Source organism: Lonchura striata, chromosome 1, assembly GCF_050655825.1.
Source record: "Lonchura striata isolate lonStrDom1 chromosome 1, ASM5065582v1, whole genome shotgun sequence".
NCBI classification, from domain to species: domain Eukaryota; kingdom Metazoa; phylum Chordata; class Aves; order Passeriformes; family Estrildidae; genus Lonchura; species Lonchura striata.
The window spans coordinates 73,403,050-73,422,144 of NC_140703.1; the positions used below are offsets into that span (position 1 = coordinate 73,403,050).

Genomic DNA, 19,095 nt, shown 5'->3' on the forward strand with positions numbered 1-19,095 from the left:
CTTAATATCTTTATTATTAATGACCTGGAATAGGGAGTATAAACAGTATGTTAATGAAATCTGCAGATGGTAACAATGGGAAATGTGCAACGCCAATGAAGACAGAGAAACAGCATGAGGTATCTCAGGCATTAAAATGCATGTCAAAAAGAAAAAAGAGCCTTTATGCACAGAGCACAAATGAATGGCACTGTAAGTATTTAGGTGCAGAAAGAAGCCAGAGAGCAGGATGTCTGTGAGACGCTGGAACGGGACAGGCACCTTGATGCAAATGTCAAGTAGTCAAATTCAGCCTTTGAGCAGTTTCCTATCAGGGCATACAAGAGGGGTTTGCCAACAGTGAATTTATTTATGAGCATTCACCAACTTCTGTGATTCAGAAGGCAGCTCAGGAGATAGCAATGAATCTGTGAAGGGGAGCAATTTACAAGGGAAAATAATTAAATGCAGGTAGGCTTGTCAGGAAAGTACTGTACAGAAGAGAGCCGTGTGCAGCTTTTCAGATTAACACTCCAGCCATGGAGAAGAAATTGTTGGGATAAGTGAAATCGGTTAACCATTGACAAAACATAATGGGACATTACTTGTGGTCTTTAATGGAGAGCTGTGTGTACCTCTCAAAAATATGGAGTAACTCTAATGGGATTAAGGAGCTTCCAGGGTACTCTGTTGAAGACCACAGAACAAAACAAATTTTCACATCTAGCTTCAAAATCTATGAGATAGCAGGTGGCAATAGCTAATTAGCAATCTTATATTTTACACTTTAATTACACATCTTGAGATGTCTATTGCTGTCTCATTGCACAGTAATGATATAGTAAAAATGCAGCCACAAAAAAAGCTGTAATTGAGGTCTGTTAACTAGACAGATTCTCAGGCCTCTTTATCATAAAGAAACAATTTTTCCTCTGAATATTTTAGATTTTGCTTTTAATGGTGTAATACTTCTTTCCCACTATCTTTTACAATTCCTAGCTTGGAGATGTCATCAAGTTACTTGTATGTGAATGGTTAGTGGTCTGTCTGAAAACACTTTGATGAAAAGTACAGTGGATTTACTTTTGTAAGCCAAGCCCCAAGAAGCAGCTGGTTCTCCGTTAAAAAGTCAGTCTATACAGAGCTCCAACTGAAAATAAATATCTGTCCAACGAGATGCAAGGATGAAGGTACTGTTTTCAAACCAAAGGAACATTTTTCTGATAGCACTAGTATTTTGCAAAACCACTGTAAGAAATACCTGAGCCAAATGGTAGGTGTTTCGCTCATGGTATTTGCTTTGTGCACTCTTAGGTAGCTTAAAAATCCTCAGTCTTCTTAGAGAAAATGTATTCCTAAAAATACTTTGCTTATGAAAGGCTTACTGAGCAAATAAACCATCTTTCTCTCAGTAGGATTACTTCTTACACTAAAAGCGAGCAAAACCCAGGCCATAAAATAAATATTTATTGGAGAGCCTAACAAGGAGATAACTGTTTGCTGAATACACAGGAACTGCATCAAAGTATATACCAGGGATAATGTATAAAAAGTAGCAAGAAAGTCAGTTCCTTTTAAGTTTGCACGTTTTAGCTTCCTGTTGCTTGCAGTCCTTTATAGAAAGCTGTAAACAGAACTTGGTCTTATTCAAACCATCAGAAGACTTCATAATCTTCTGAGAATGTGATCACACACTGGGTTTAGTGTGCTAGATCAGTGGTTTCCAAGCTTTTCCAGAGCTTCCTATGGAAGTGCAGGCCCTTTTTTCATGTATTAACCAGCCTCACAACAAATCTACTTTACTTCGTTGTTTTTATGCGCCCTAAAAATAGTCTGTCAGACCTAGTTTCCACCTCAGGGGAAGGAGGTTTGCAAAGCACAGGTTGAAAATACAGGTGTAGAATATTGCTGTATTCATTCTTTGCCTACTTCCCTACAGCAAAGGGGACGTCCAGCCCTTGGGAGTGTTTGGTAGGTGAAGATATGCCTCTGTTGGTGGGTGACCGGAACACAGACTGTACCCTGATGTATTTTAGAAACAGCGTCGTGTCTGGAGTCACATTTTGGGGAAAGCATCTGAGCCCCTCTGTGGCTGCTGCAGAGTCAAGAGTTCTTTGGTGGTGGTCCTTTTCTGAGGATCCTCTTACTGGCACATATGACAATTTGCCCCGGTGACTTTTTGAAGGTGGTCTGTGCTCCCGCGTGGGTGTGGATGTGGGTGTGAGCTCCATCTCACGGGTTGCTCCACCTCAATCATTTCACTTTTTGCCCACTAGACATATTCCTCACACAAGCTGTTTTTACATAATTACCTCATATCGCCTACTTAGACTGCGTTTTAGCACTTTTCCTGGCTGCTGCCCGGTGCCGCGGCCGCCCCTCGCCTCCCTCGCTGCCCCGGGCACGGCGCGGCGGAGCTCGGCGCTGCCGGTCCCGCACGGAGACGCCGCCTCGGCTCCCTTCAGCCCGCCGAGCCCCCAGCGGCGGCCGCACCTCCCTTCCCCCGGCGCCCGGAGTCACCTGTATGCCCAGGGCGATGCGCTGCGCAGGTTGACGGGGAGCCGGACCCTCTTGTCCGCGGGCGGCCGTGCCCCGGCGGGGCAGCTGGCGTTGTGCTGGCGGCCCGGCGGCTCGGGCTGCAGGGTGTGGTGGAAGGCGCTGAGCATGCCCGCCGCCAGCCGCCCGTACAGCTGCTCCAGCAGCTCCTCGGGCCGCTCGCCGCAGCTCCGGGTCCGCGCCGGCCGCTGCTTGGGCGCCCTGGCGGCCTCCGGGCGGAGCGGGAGCAGCGCCGCGCAGAGCAGCGCCGCCAGCGCCGCCCGCACCTGCAACGACGCCGCCGTCAGCGGGGATGGGGACACCGGGGACACCGCGCCCGCCACCGCCCGCGCCCCGCAGCCCCTTACCCTGCCTCGCTGCATGGCGCCCGGGCTGCTTCTCCTCCAGGGAGCCGGGGAGAGCGGCGGGCTGCGGCGCCGCGCCGTGCCACTGGCTCTCCCGGCGGAGGAGCTGTTGGAAAAGTGCCCCGCGCCTCGCTGCATCTCCCCTGGCCTCGCCTGCCAGGAACATGTTCGGCGGCGCTCACGGCGGCGGCGAGCGCTCGGCGCCGGGCGCGGGCCGGCCCCGCATCCCAGCGCTGCCCGCGGCCCCGGGGACGGCCCGTGGGCACAGGCGGGCACGGACGGATCCGGGCCCCGGCCCCGGCCCCGCCGCCGGCCCGGCGCTCCCCGCGAGCCCGGGGTGCCGTCGGGAGTCCCGCTCTCCCTTCCACCGCACCGGCGGCGCGGGCAGGAGCCGGGCTGTCCCCAGCCCCGCCGGGACACTCGGCATCCAGCGGCACCCTCTGGCCCAGAGCTCGGGACTGAGGCAGAGCCAGGGCGATGTGGCCCAGTCGGAGCCAAAGCGTCAAGGCTGCTGTGGAAAATGTGGGGATTGACACCTGGGGAAGGGACTGCTCTAGCCCGGACTCTCCCAGTCACTTTAGGGCAATCGGCACTGTCCCTCAGAGGATTCTGGGATTTCTGACTTGCCCGATTCCGGGAAGCGCCTCTGGCACGTTTCTCCATCCCAGCTGTGTCCTTTCTCCAGCAGGCACCGAGGTGGTTGATGTCCTGCATGAAGACTGGGGCTGCCACCGTGAGGCCTGATCCTCCCGTTCCTCCTGCCGAGCAGCCTGGAGCAGACACCAGGGCAGGGTCACTTTGCTGGCTGCAAGAGAAGCCGCCTCAGAAGAAGAGAAATCTACACTGTACGTACTTTAAGGAGGTTGAGGTGAGTCTCGCCTTCAATGGCTTCTCCATCTATTCCATAAATGGAGACACACATGACACAATATAATCATGGTCTCTGGGTCTCTGACACAATTCATCGCTTGAATCAAGTATTTCATGTGCTCTGATTAAGTTCTGCACATCTATTGAGGCATTTAGGGTAAGGATATTTAAATATAAAAATACTGGTTAGGAATAAGGGAAAATGGGATCCTAAGGCATACAAAGACTGAGAAACCCCAATTTGGTACCATGGAAATATAAGACATCAACTTCACCAAACAGGCTGGAGTAGAAAGAGAATGGTCTGGCATTCATAAATGCAATGAAGTGACTTGATTTTGTGGTTTCTGAAAAGTCATACAGTTAAATCTAACTATGATTTTTAGTTATTTTGGTGCCCTCTGCATCACATATCACTATCACTTATTAGCAGTATCTTGACCTTTAACTGTGTAGGATTTGGATCAGATTTCAGCTCTGAGGAAGGACAGTTTTAACTAGAATTCCAAACTCTCCTTTGCAGTTATATCCTCAGGCGAAAGACTGGGACAAGGTGTGTGTCCATTTAGCCCAGTCCAGTCCAACCCCTGACAATGCATCTGGCCTTATGTTACTTCACCACTTCAGGGTGGCATGTGTGGCAACATGGCAAATATTTATCACCATAGGTCTTTTTATATTACTCTTCCTAAGACCAATCAGCATCTTCAGAAATTTCAGATTTCTGAGTAGCATAAGGATGTCACACTTGGCTTTGCAAAATGTGAGTTTTATGTATTTCCTTTGTATGCATCAACATTTCTGGGAGAGGCCTGCCTCAAAAAATCAGAGCAGATGAAAACAAAAAAAATGGCACAGGCATTAAACTGCCATTGAATTTAAGGCTTTGTGTCTTATCTAGGCAACATTCTAATTCTGTATGATAGTTGCATTGTATTGGCTCATGAAAAATCACATTGATTCAAATAATAAAAAGCATAGTAGGTCAGCAAATGAGATTCCACTACAGAGGAACTAAGAGTGCTATACCACTTCTTGTGGCATGGTCTACCCTAGAGATATCTGAATCATAAAATATTCCCTAATACACTTTGGCAACTTGGGTTCTTCCATGACTTTAAGAAATTACTAACTAGTGTCTTTTTCATTGGTGTTAGTTTATAATTTTCTTAGAATTAGAGGGGGATTTAAAATATCTATGCCAATTAAATATTGAAAAAAATATTTAGTAATATTAAATCTGTCCTAAATGTGTGTGATGTAATACAGGATATTTCAATCAATGGATTCAGAACAACATCTTTCACTTTTCTGTAATATTCTAAATGTTCTTTCTGGAGATTGTCATTCAATATTATATTTAGGAGTGGTATCTACCTCCTGAGATTATCACCATAGTGATCAGTGTCAGATATTAAGTTCAGTTCCATAAATTCCTTCTACAAGAAAGTCAGAATGTTCCAAAGAAAACTAAGCTCAGCAAGAATAAGACAGACATTTTTAGTGAGTTCCTTTAAATAAGAAGAAACATTTTCTGCACCTGATTTCACCAGAGAGCCATGTTAAACACTGAAACATGTTTAATAAAGGACACACTAGGTTTGTGTCTTCAGCCTTACATTGTTACCAATAGCGGGAAAAAAATGTGTCATAGCAGGAGAAAAAAACCCTTTTCAAATAGGTTATCATCAGACCATTATCATAATTTGGACAATTGTTTCAGAATCATTGGAATGGTGGTGAAAGCCTGATAGTAAATGTCAGAATGTAGCCCTTGCCATAGACGTTAATCCCCAAGGAGCAGCATTTTCAGGACTTTTTCTGGTTGGGGTTATTGTCTTCCATAGCTGCTCTGCCACATGACAGCTGGTTTCAGATACTATGCTTCACACATGAAGAAATCACATTATTGTGACAAACATTATTAATGATACCACAGTAATATGCTTATTACAAAAATGGAAGAATTGCCCTATACTGGCATATTCCAACTGCTTATTCCCATCCTGTTACAGCATTAATGAGATCCTGTCTCTATCTGAAATGACGATGTGAAAAAAGTTTTAAAAATCATCATACAGACCTTCAAGTTGAACAACTCAAGTTGTTGGGTGGAACAAAACATTCAGCTGGCATCTGCAGCAGGTATAACTCTTCAGAGAGAGAATTAAATTACTCCCAGAAGATGTCCTTCTGCCTCACATCCTGTTTGCAGATAACCTGTCACTGAAACTCTTCTGTTCCCATTCATCTTCCCCACAGTTGTAATACCACTTTGCAGTGTCCATGGCATGGTATCTTCTGCAGCAGCATCTCAGCATATTTTACAGTTTCTAGGCAATTTAACTTTGCAAAAGTGAATTCTTGAGAAGTGCAGACTCTTCCAAAGACTTCATTTTGACAAGGGGGAAACTGAGGAGCAAACAGGTTAAAAATAGCCTTTTTACAATAAAGTTGATCATCTATGTCCTTGACATCAATAATAAACAAAACATAGCAAATTAGACTAATTTCTTATGATTTCACACTGCTCTTGTAAAGGAACCAAGAGAAATAGTCCGTTATAATAAAATTTTATCATAAAACTATTTACTGGCAATTTTGGATGCCCCATCCCTGGACGTGTTCAAGGCCAGTTTGGATGGGGCTTGAAGCAACCTGGTCTAGTGGAAGGTGTCCCTGCCCACAACAGGGGGGTTGGAACTGGATGATCATTTAGGTCTCTTCCAACCCAAACTATTCCATGATTCTATGAACTATATCTTTGTACAAATTTCAATTCCTATTTAACTCTGGAATAGCTTTGTTTTGAAGTAAGCAGTCATGTAATCTGACAAAGGATGTTCAGAGAAAAACATGAAATATGTGATTAAGACTGTTTTGATGTAGAGCTAGGCATGTTCAGAAATAATGCTACTCAAATAGTCATTTATATTTGGCTACTGTACAAAGAGATGTTTTTCATACATGTAAAGAGAAAGGTAACTTGGTATGTAAAGTTCCTATCCTGAGGAAGATCTCAAATCTAAGAGGTCAACTGAGGATTATTTAATATTGTATAATAGATCTTTTCATGACAATAGAAACTAAAATACCTCATGAGTCAGTTTCTCAAGGGGGTGAGCATTTACCTAGGTTTAATGTTGCTTCTCTTCTAACATAAAATAATAAATTAATATAATAGCAGGAATCTTAAATGATTAATCGACTCATTCCAGAATGATAATCACAAGATGGGGGTTTAAATGCTGCTGGAAGCATGTACCTGCAGAGATGTAGTCTGTTTTGTACAACCAAGCCTGAAAAAAAATTTCTGCTTGAATTTCGTGGATGAAAATAGTTATTTAGCTCATTCAGGGTTCCACTCCTGTGGTTACTAAGACCTACTGCAGGACCAAGGACATCCTACACGGCAGCAGGAAACACAACTCACTGCACCCGAACTAAATGCCAACCAAGGACAGGGTCAAGGACATTGTATCAACATAGCACAGTAATCCCATATAACCCAGGTAATTATTTGAAACAAGCACTCCACTGGCCACATTTCCTTGGAGAGCTAAGCTGCCTGAATCACACAGGTGTGCTCACCCGTGTGACAGCCTGAGGCATTCCAACATGGTGACTCAGCACTTTGGAGATGTGCATGTAGCTTCTTTCTCAACAGATTCCAGTTGTAATAATCTCCATCAGGGATCACTCTTTGGCCTTGAGTCCAGTCCTTGAGTCTTGTGTTCCCTCATACAGAACATCTTACACCAAAGAAGAAGGATGATGCGCTGAAGCTGCTTCCAAAGAATGGCTTCTGGCCCAGGCTTACCTTAGGATCATGGAAGGCAATTGTCTGGGAGATGAATTGTCATGGCCCAAAACTGTGCTCCTGTGCACTGCTGTGCTACTGGTCTTACAGAACAGCTGGGTACACATCCCCTCCTCTGCTCTGGGCTGGCCCTGGCAACGTTGCAGTCCTAGTAGATATGCAGCTGTAATGAACATGGCTTTGAAGTGGATAAACCTGGGCCTACATCATTTTGATTATCAGCAGGACTCATTATTCCAGTGTTGGAGCTGGATCATATGGCTTTCTGTCAGTTCATAACAAGCTCCACTGTGCTTGCAAAAGAACATGCAAATTCATCATAACCCAAAGCATTATATAATCAGATCCTCATGCTATAGGAAACAGCATGTTCCAGAAGTCCCTGGGAGTCTGTACATAGGGAACATGTTCCAGAATTGCCTGTGAGTTTGTGCAGGGCTGGAACAAAAGTGCAATTGTTTGTAATCTACAGAATTTTACCCAATGTACAGTTATGCATCTGGGCAAACTGAATCAAAAAACTGCTGCTGATCAAAATCTCTCTGATGTCAGCAGGAGTGTTTCTACAGACTAAGTTGTGAATTGATTCCCAAGTTATTGGTACTTCATGCCACTTTATCATGGACATGCCTATGTGATTGCAATGTTTGATTAGATGCTGTATTGTGTTTGCATGGCCAAACTTTGGTAGTGGGGTGGCTTTTGTGAGAAGCTGCCAAAAGCATCCCTGATGTCAAGTGGAGCCAATACCAGCTGGCTCCAAAATGAATGTGCTGCTGATTAAGGCTGAAATAGTGGTAATGCCTCTGAGATAACATATTTAAGAATTTTGTAAAAAGTTACTGCACAGATGTAATTGTGGCCAGAGAAGAGCTGGGTGAGAACACGTGAGAGGAACAGCCCTGCAGACACCAAAGTTAGGGCAGAAGGAGGGGCAGGAGGTGCTCCAGGCATTGAGCTGAGATTCCCCTGCAGCCCTTGGTGCAGACTGTGGTGAGCAATTGTGCCCCTGGAGCCCATGGCGATTCACAGGAATGCAGAGATCCACCTGGAGCCCATGGAGGAGCCCATGTTGGAGCAGGTGATGTTTGAGAGGAGGCAGTGATCCCATGGGAGGCCCCTGGGGAGAGGAGCCCATGCTGGAGCAGCCTGTCCTTGAAGGGCTGCACCCCAGGGAAGAGAGACCCACGCTGCAGCAGGTGGAGAGTTGCTCATGAGATGGATCATGCTGGACAAGTTCATTGAGAACTGTCTCCCATGGGAGGGACCCCATGGTGCAGCAGGGGAACAGCTCCTCTCCCTGAGCAGCAGGAGAAGCCAGGGAACATGACCCCCATTCCCTGCCTCCCTGAACCTCACTGTGGGAGGAAGGAGAGCTGGGAAGGAGGGAGGGGTGGGGGGAAGGTGTTTTGAAGGTTTATTTTACTACTCATTACGCTGCTCTGATTTTTGTTAACAATAATTTCAATTAGTTTCTCTAATTTAAATCTGTTTTGCCTGTGATGGTCTTTGGTGAGTGATCTTTCAGTCCTTATCTCAACCCATGAACCCTCTGTGATATTTTCTCTCCCCTGCCCAGCTGCAGAGGGGAGTGATAGGCTTCAGTGGGTGCCAGGCATCCAGCCAGGGTCAGCCCAGTGGAGTCTACTCAAATGTCTTTGTGTTAGAGACCACGGCAGTATCTTTCCTGCCTTCTCTTCTGCACTGTTTCACAGGTTTATCTACACTCCCTCCCATGGTCCCATTTATTTTCTCTATATGTGATTAACTCTGATACCTCATGCCAGTGCAGTCTGTAGCTGAAAATGATCCCTCCTGCATGGCACATTGGATCCTGGTGGTCTAGGTCTTCTAAGACTAAGCTTGACAGAAAGAACTACCATGACATCCAGGAATCTGTCATTCTACAACCAGAGCAGTAGACACAGCAGGACTGAGGAACAGGCAAGACAGACTTGAAGAAATAAGACAGCTGCCATCCTCTTTCTTCTCCTGCTCTTTTTCCCTCACTTAGAAGGATCAGGCCCCAGAGCCTACCTTGTTTTTCTTCTTTGGTGAGCCCCTTGGGGTGTTCCATAAACAGCACTGAACATGCTCTGCTCCTACCATCAGGCGGAAGCGGTGCAATCCCAGATGAAACGCTGCTCCAGTCCAATGGGAAACATGCTACATGCAGAGCAGCTCATACACCCCACCGGACACTTCTGACCACCTGCAGACATCCTATGAAACCGGGCAGCGTTTTTAAAACATGAAAAAACATTTCATGAAGATACGAAGAGATTTCTTCACTGTCACTGGGATACAGTCTGAGCACCAACACTGAGAAGGAACACTGAAAATTTTAGAGGATTGAATTGCATTTCCAAGTGCAATAACCAAAGTCTAACTATTAAACCAAACTCATGCCAGGGTTCCAAAAACAAATTAGGAAATTCTGAACACCTTACTAATATTTTTAATCTCCCTGAAGTGATTCCTACTACAGGAATTTAATGTCTCAGTAACTTCAGATCAAACTTGTTCAGTTCATAAGCAAAATGGTAATTTCTGTAACTAACTTCTTTGCCCATATTCAGCTTAGGCTGTAGGAAACTACCACTGTGTGGTCAGCGCCAGCCTCCAACATAAGACTCAAAAGCTACAATCTGATTATCAGTTCTGAACAAAATAGGCTGAAATCCTGACAACTCTGACCACTCAAAATAAAAAAACAAAAATAATGACATTTTACTGAGAGACTGCAACATGGTCCTAGTTCATCTAAGCGTAGGCTAAGATCAAGATGCTTTCTTTGGTATCAGTGCAAAGTGATTTGCTGAATTGGGACCTTAATGAAGACAAAAAGACAAAAGATCATACCCAGCATTTTCAGGTTAGTTCACAGGACTTAAATTCTGGCTTTGAATGAAGGATACAGGATTTTCAACCTTACAAGCACTGCTTTAAGGTATTTTGCATTGAAAGATGAAATTTTAGAGGCTTCTCTGTTTCATATTATCATCATATTTATCTCTGAAAGCAAAAGCTTTACACATTTGATACAGCTTGCAATGTGTGTGAGTACTTGTGTAAATTTTATGCATGAGTAAAATAACCTCACTATTTTTTTTTAATCAATCACAGAAGACACTGCAATTACAAATCCATGTTTTTAACATAAGGTACCATATGTTCAAGTGGCATACACTATTTCACCAATAGTTTATAAAAAATCCACTACAAAATCATTATGAATGAAGAGTTTTTCAGCTATAACTTTTACAAGCATTAAAAAAAAGATGAGTGGCCCATATGCTATTCTGGAAGCAGATCCTCTCCTAGTTCTTCATCAGCAAAATCATCTTCCTCTGTTCTTTTTCTTGCTGCTGTTTTTGGTCTTTCTGGTTGTGGGCCAAGTGGATCTGCGTAGGAGGCATCTAAGGTTTAAATAAATACATGTGAAACAGTTACAAACTATTTTAGCTTTAACTTTAGCTGGTTTTAAACATATAAAATCAAATACAAGATTAGGATTTAGCACTACACATCTGTGTCTTTGAAATGCAGACCAGAAAGAGCATATGAACGCTGAAGGACAACAAAACACTGCATTCAGGAACTGAGGCAGGGCATAAGAGCAAAGTTCCAGAATTCTACTGATGGAACCCTCTTGGTGTTTCTTCTAATAAATTTCTCTTATTATACTACAGTGAGAAAAAGACTTTGGAAATGTGCAAGGAACAGCAAGACTGATGTCTTGTTTGAGGAATAGCTTTTTAGGAAGTACCACATTCCACATGAATTTGGGTTTTTAAACCCCTTTGAAAAGTCAGCCTTATTGAAGAACCTATGACTGCAGAATGGCAAGAAATTATTTAAAGGACACAGCAGACAGATATTGAAAGTAATATTAACATGGGCCACATTTCTTAATATATACAATTACTTTATAGTGAGCTCTGAACAATGAGGTGAAAGCCTAATTTTCATGGAAAAATGATGCCCCAATTATCTAATTTTATACACTCTTCAAACAACTTATATTTTTTACTTTCTCCTTATTTCTCCTGTCCCTGAGTACCTTTAAATTAAACAAGGTGTAAGATTTACACTTGCCTATTTCTTTACTGCTGCTACTTTCATAGGGTTCACTTGTTCCAGGTAGAGCTTTTAGTTTGGCACTCAGTCTTTCCCCTTTGGTACCACCACTATCTGGGGAACAGAAAAAAAAAGAAATGACAACATACTGTTATGTTCTGTGAAACCATGATACAAGAATAACATCAATTCAGCTACTACTATCTGTCAAACTAGACTTGGATGAAACCATCTTTTCATGACAGACACAGTACTCATTTGTAATAGTGGCCTTTAAAACACAGTGGACACTGTGTCCACATATGTGTGTGTGTGTTAACATTTTTAAAAAAATATATACAGACTTATGACTTTGGAGTAAGCACATTAAAATATTTTTGCTTCGAATGCTGACATTTCAGTTGCTTATAAATTACAGTCACATTTTGGAGTTAAAATAAGCATGATAAATATAAACACTGTCACAATGTACACTGGACATTTCCTATGTTTGTATGCTTGCTAATACATCAGTGTGATCCACCTGCTCAGTACTGTCAAGGTTAAATGCAACACTTAAGTTTGCTTTTAATTAGAAGAGTATATTTGCTATGTGCTGTCTGCGTGGCAGACAGGCTCAGTTCATGTGTACAGACCATGCTGGCCCTGCAGCTCGCTGTAAACACTGTGCTGGCAGCTCAGTTTGCAGCAGGGCCCCAAGGAATGTGTCGGCTCCAAGGGCTGCCTCCTGCCCGGACTACATCAGATTAACATTCTCCTGCCACAGCAGTATTCCAGACACTTTAAATATTCTGTTCACCTCTGAATCGCTTTTTCACATTCATGACAAACTTTCAAACTCATCTGCTACAACAAATTTTTATGCAATATTTTTTGTCCTGGGAGAAAACATTTTGAGTTTGACTTGGTATATTTACAAGGCAGGATGTGCAGCCAAATAGAGACATGTTCATTTACAACACCAAACAACATGGGTATTAAAAGTATCCATCTGTAAGGAGGGAAAATGGGTTTCATTCAGCAAACATTAATTACAAAGTATGGACTAGGCAACAGATTCCCATTGTCTTATTTACTACAAATGTTATTTTAATATATACTGTTATAATTAAAAGAAAAAAAAAACCCAACCTGCCCCAACATCTACAAAGATGACAAACATTTATCTTTCTATAAATACTACCATAGACTTCTGTTTGCTCAGCCCTAAATTGGAAGATATCTCTGCTCCAAGAAAGATCTAATACATACAGTCACATGTATGTATTAAGTTCAAAAGACACAGGTTACAGTTGAAATTTCAAAGCAAGGAATACGTATTTTAATGCACATCCACTTCCCTTGGACCAATTCTCACTGACAGGTTTTAGTGAAAGAAGTAATAGCTAAAGAATTTGAAAAAATGGGGAGAAAACAATGGGTTTGCCTGGAGAGAAACTCAGCTAAAGGGCTGTGAAATTACAAAAGGGCCTGGACAGGTCTGTGCAACAAGGAGGCAAGAGCTGACCTTCAGAGATGGTGTGGATGAAAATGTTTTGAGGAAAATACAAATAATGAGAAAAAGAGTAGGACAGAAGTAGGCACAGTCTTGCATAATGGAAAACAAGTAATTTTTAAGATGATAAATAAATTGTAAGGAGCAGTAAAGAGATGCAAAGACAGGAACAATACAGCAGACTACACTAGGGGAAGACTGAACTAGTTGAAGAAACTCCATAGGTTTAATTGGTTGGTCCCAGAAAGGAAGAACTGCATGTAATGAATATAAAAGAGGAGGAAAATAGCAATAACAAATGTTTTCAGCTGTGAAGGAAGAAAACACATGGGTGCTAGTGATACTACCAGAGGAAGGTGAAAGATTTTATATTAAGTGAAAGGAGGAAGAAAAATATGATAGGCAAACCAAACTGGGTGTGATTAACCCGATATCCATTAGTTACCTGCACATCTTACTGCCCTAAAAAATTACAATTGAAAACAGATGCTTCTTTAGATGTTCTAGGATCCTTAAGTTTTACTGGGTACATTTAAAAGTAATCTAATGAAAATCTTTTCTTAGGTATATCAGCAAAGTAACACTGGTCACTTTTCTTCTGTACGAGCATTATATCCAGCAAGAGTGAAGGGAAGGTTAGCAATCCTTCTGGTTAGTTTTTCACACTTAGTTTAAATAAGACTGATATACAAAACCGTATCAAGTCTCTGTGGACTGCAGTATGCTCTGAGCATACCTGAAGATGAGGAAGAGGAGCACCTTTCATTTTCAAGTGCACCCAGAAGAAAGTAAGAGGTGCTTGACACCACCTGTATTACATGGAGATGTCAAACAGCAGCTCAGGAAGCGAGACGTCTGGCTCGATTCTTTCTTTCACCTTAGGGAGTTCAAACCCACAGCTCCAGCTTTCAGAAGGAATGTCCTAGCTATCGAGCCATTTGGGGTAAGCTTCCTTGACACTCTTCCCATGGGGTACAGGATTTGGCTGCCACTATGGCAGCTGTTAAAAATTCTGTTGACCATATAACATGATCTGCCAGAAGTCTAAATATCATGTCAAAATTACTTTTTTGTAGTTCTGTTTAGAGAATCATCTACATGTTTTTATTTTGTATACATTCACACATAATTTGGCAATATTAAGGAATATAAGCTTCCAATATAGACTTCAGGATTTTGGTATCCACAGTGAAGAAAACTTTGGGGAAAGAGTTGTTTTTAAAGCATTTTTTTTCAGACACACATACTTTTGGGAGGCAAGTTTTAAAATTTCTACTCATCATTCCCTGCTGCTCTCACCCCATCTAGGAAAAGGATTTTATATATATTTATATACATTTTGAATTATGGTAATGAAATTAACTTTCACTAAAGTAATACACAGAAAAAAACAAAGATAACAGTGTGACTCTGCATGAAAAGCTTTTTTGTAGGTTTTCTCTACTAAGAGCACAGCTTTGAGTGTTAACATCTGTCTGATTGGACTTACAATCAGAGAACTACTGGTAGATACTTCTGAAACTGCAAATTATTTTTCTCTCTATTACTGTATTAACTGTACAGACACCTGCTCCTAATTCAAAGTAGATTTTGAATGATGGAAGACCAGTGCTGAACTAAATCACTCTCTGTATCTAAGGAAAGCTTCACTACAATGAATACCCAGTCCTTATTTATTAACTTATTGGGCTTTTATTAAGTAAGTTATTACTGTAGTTTATGTGGAGGCCATCCCCTCTGTACTCATTTTGGGGTGACATTGTGGACTCCTACACATGAACTGACTGCAGGAACACAGTTCCAGATTTCAACTAAAAAGGCAACAGGAACCGATTAAGCAGAGCTGCTCAGTGTATTTTTAAAATTTGATTTATAAATACATTTACTCTTTGAAATCATAATACTTGAGATTTGGATTACCATGCTGACATTACCTTCCCCTCACAGTCTGTGTTAATCAGCCTTAGCTGACAACTATGTATACAAAGACATAAATAATACACTCTTCATGCTGATATCTTTTACAGTGCATTCCTTCCTCTCGTCTTTTTAGAAGTCATGCCATATTACTATATTTAGGATGTTTAAATTATTATAATAAAATTGTTTCATTCATTTAGATTTGTTCAGTGTTTCACAAAAACTGATTTGAACAAATTCCTTCACATAGAATTTGGATGGGAATAAAAAAGAATCACAATATAAAACCTAATTTTAAAAAATGACGAGTGTTATATGGCAGAATAACGAATAATGCAACATACTGCAAAAGTAATCCTATTTTGTAATAGTCCAATTTTAAGTCCTATTTTAAGTAGCGATACCTAGCAAAAAAGATTCTCAATCTTATGTTTCTGTACTTCCTGTGTCACATGATACCTGTGTGTACTTCAAACCAAAAAATCCATTGTATTTGTATTTATTTTTTAGAGGAATCTAACTAGTTGTAATTAGTGATGACACTATTGCATTGGAAATTCCTCCATACCACAAAGGACGTAAATTAGAATTTTTAGTACTATTTTACTCAAGAAAAGACATCAAAGGGTAAGATTGTTTAGTAATCTACCTCCTCTGTAAGATGTTTACGTAACAAAGAGCACAGTGGCCTAACCCTCCACTAAATTCAAAATGTGTTTTAAGTGCAGCTCTGTGTATCTTTCATATTTAGGATGAAAACACCACCTTTGAAGAAGAATGAACATTGGTTTGACCAATGAGAAGAGTTAAGTTCAGTGCAGAAGGCAGAATAATATATTAAAACTGTGAAACATCATGGGAAGGTAGATGCAATTTATAACTTCACTGCTGTTCATTTTGATTTGAAATTCTGTTGAATGAAAATTGTTTGTGGTGTGTCAGTTCAGTTAACTCCTTAGGTGAGTTCAGAGCAGAAAACAGATTAAGATATTCTCTTCATTCCAACAGATTTTCCCTTCTCCTTTAATTAAGAAAACTTTTTTTCTGTTTTGCACACACAGTCAAAATGGACTGTGGAACCCTCCCAAAATCACTTGTAATTAATGAGGCATCAACAGGCATACAAAGCCTAGCGAACATAAATGTTTTGTTTGTCATGTCCTGGCTGCAGGGTAACAAGAAAATATCTTGTCTTTATCACAGTTAGGATTATCTGGGATGCCTACAGCTCTAACACCTAAAACATACTTCCATAATATATAAGAAGATCCCTCTGGGATTGTAAAGGGTGTTTGAATATGGAAATCTTTGGGAATGGACAAACTGACATAGTCACTAGTGAAATGAAAAAGGGAAAAGACACCTAAATTATTCCCATGTGGTTTATTTTCCTATTTGCCTATCATCCTGCTAGGCCTAGGTAACAAGGAGAATGCAAACTACTCAGCCTGTCATCTTCTGAATTCAACACTGCTTCTTTGGGCTCCTGTCCGAGACTGCACGGCTCCTCTCATCCAGCACAAAACTCCCCATTCAGAGAGCTGGGCAAATGCAGAGACCAAGTAAACACTGCCACAGGAGTGGACTCCTTAATGTCACACTTAGCATTATCTACACATATAAGGGCATTATGCCATCAAACAGGAAAAATTCCTTATGACAGTAAAAACCACAGTGCACCAACTGCTAAATTCTGGGTGTTACAATCATGTACCTGCTAAATACAAAAAGGTGAGTATGAAAACAAAAAAAGATTAAAGGAAAAAAAATCTTTGAGAACTGCCTAAACTCAGCTGTACTGTTAGCTCCCTTCAAGGTTTCATAGTTTTGTGGTTTTGGGTTTTTTTCCCCCTTTTTAAAATTAAAAATAATTTTAATAATTTTAAATTTTAATAATTTTGACGTGTATCAATGTCAAATTTATGTCATTTGCTTCCAACATAAATCAAGTAAGATTGAAAACCACAGATCTGATAATTGTGGGGAGAAGAAAATTTCCCTTTTTATAGTGAGTGACAAATGTGTTCAATTTTGGTAGTGTGAGTTCTATTTTGGGTGAGTGACAAATTTTGTTCAACTTTTAGATTTAAAGTTTATCTATCTCTCAAGACAAGAGCAAAGTTTAACTGACATTGATATAGATGTCACTTTTCTGGTCTCTCTGTTTCCGTTCGTCTACCATTCATACACACACCAATTACATTGCTGAAACTGTGCTGTGGTGCATCTCTCACACCTTTCCGTTTTAATTTATATTGGCAAAGTACTGGATGCCCTATGAGGTACAAACTCTGCTGGCTTAGTTCTCTTTCTTCTTAGCTTCCTTTTTAAAAGCAATTTTAGATAATATTTCCTAAAACAAGGAACTGAATTATTAATACTCTTAATATAAACAACTATATGGGGACAAAATACTTGGGGGAAAAAATCTCATAGGAATGCTCACAAGCACGGGGACAGTGAGCTGGTAAGAGGAAAGAAAGACAACAGGCATCATACCTAAAATATTTGGAATGCATAAGACTTCAGTTAGCTAGTAAGTACTAAACTAAGGAGGATTCCATGCTTCACTGGGTTCAGTAATGATGGCAAATCCCTCATACAGTGTAGGAAAATGACCCCTCTTAGTCTTGGCAACACCACTGGAAAAGACTAACCTTAAAATGTATACAAATATTTCTTTTTCCTCTCTCCTTTTGAAGTCATTAATTTATCAAAAGCATACTAATATTATGAAATAAAATAACCCATGTTTATATTTCATACATGTCTTCACACAGGCCATACACAGAAATTTATGAAACTGCAAATCACAGCTCATAACCCAGGTGAACAGAGCCAAGCTTTGGACAAAATAAAATGTTTGGGTGCTCAGGCTTCTATTACTCATCCTCAGTACAATGTGGACAAAATACTTAATACAAAATACAAAGTGCTTAAATCTGATGCTGTGAATGTCCAGGTTCTTCACTGATAAGGCTTCCCAGAGCCAACATTACCAGTTAAAATGTGCCCAGTGCCTCTGACTCATTCTAAATATACATATAAGAAGTACAGCTTACCACAACTTTTAATTAAGAATCCCAGCAGGAAGTTAACTCTCGGCTCAGTATAGGACCTTCTTTGTACCTTTGCTTGTTTGCCAAGTCATTTCCAGAAAGGCTGAATCTCTGGCACTGAACTTGTATAATGAAGACTTCTCAAGCATGCTCTTACACAGACTTGTTCCCAAACTATGTTTTTTTCCACTCTTTCATATATTTGACATAATGTCTTAAATTTGACAATCTAAGAATTATTGATAGGCCAAATTCTAGGTCAACACTTATCCTTCTTAACCTCTCATCCTCTTTCTTATTGTTTTAAAATTAAAAAAAAAAAAAAAAAAAAAAAAGAAAGAAGACAACTGTCCATAGATACTTTTGTCTTTAAAAGAAATACTGACAAACTTGTTGTTTGTGTGATTTATGTTGTCTTAGCATCCTTTCAGCATGAGCCCTAGATGTATCTTCATTTGCTGAATTACTCTCTCTCTCCTGAAACATACCCCTTTTTCATTAATGAGGGTGGGGATAATTACAAAATAGAGCTGGAAGAAAAGAGACCCTTTGCTATTTCCCTACACACCTGATGCAAAGTTTCACACAGCTATAAATACCCTTGCCTGCTGCCAATGCTGCTCTTCATTTCTACTTGCTGTATGCTGAAGTGATTGCACTTTATGACAGAGAACAGGGACCAATCCTGTCTCACAGTGCTGTTTTGTTGGCAACCTCCAGCTGGCTGCATGATCATAGGGTTTATGTAACAAAGGAGAGACCAGAAACTCGCCATCCTCTTCCACTCCACTCTGTTACTTAAATAAAGAATTACTTTGGCCTGAGGCCCAGAACAGGTAAAATTCAATCCTAGGTGAATGGTTGTTTCTTTCACACATCAAGAAATTATGTAAAGCTTCTCTAGTGATACTACTGAGCTGAAAAAGGAGTGAGATCTCTCTCAAGCACCTAACACTCACTCTTAACCCTCAG

At 41.0% G+C, this 19,095-nt stretch overlaps 2 protein-coding genes across 7 annotated transcripts in view; both read right to left on the reverse strand.

The window, feature by feature from the left end:
* IL17D (interleukin 17D) overlaps positions 1–10,401 on the reverse strand; it is a 22,136-nt gene extending 11,735 nt beyond the window's left edge. The window contains exons 1-3 of one of the 2 annotated variants that reach the window (XM_085580639.1): positions 5,833–10,401; positions 2,883–3,649; positions 2,500–2,801 (exon numbers count right to left, since the gene is read on the reverse strand). In XM_085580639.1, the coding sequence (XP_085436765.1) occupies positions 2,500–2,801; positions 2,883–3,593 (1,013 nt within the window). In that variant the 5' untranslated portion in view covers positions 3,594–3,649; positions 5,833–10,401. Of the gene's footprint in view, positions 1–2,499; positions 2,802–2,882; positions 3,685–5,832 lie in introns of both variants that reach the window. The other variant, XM_021539936.4, reaches the window with a different exon arrangement.
* A 301-nt stretch (positions 10,402–10,702) lies between these two features.
* The window catches only part of IFT88 (intraflagellar transport 88), a 39,616-nt gene continuing 31,223 nt past the window's right edge, over positions 10,703–19,095 (reverse strand). For all 5 annotated transcript variants that reach the window (XM_021539961.4, XM_021539962.4, XM_085580616.1 and 2 more), the window contains 2 exons: positions 11,668–11,763; positions 10,703–10,988 (listed from right to left, as the gene is read on the reverse strand). In XM_021539961.4, coding sequence (XP_021395636.1) covers positions 10,867–10,988; positions 11,668–11,763 — 218 coding nt within the window. In that variant the 3' untranslated portion in view covers positions 10,703–10,866. The remainder of the gene's footprint in view (positions 10,989–11,667; positions 11,764–19,095) is intronic.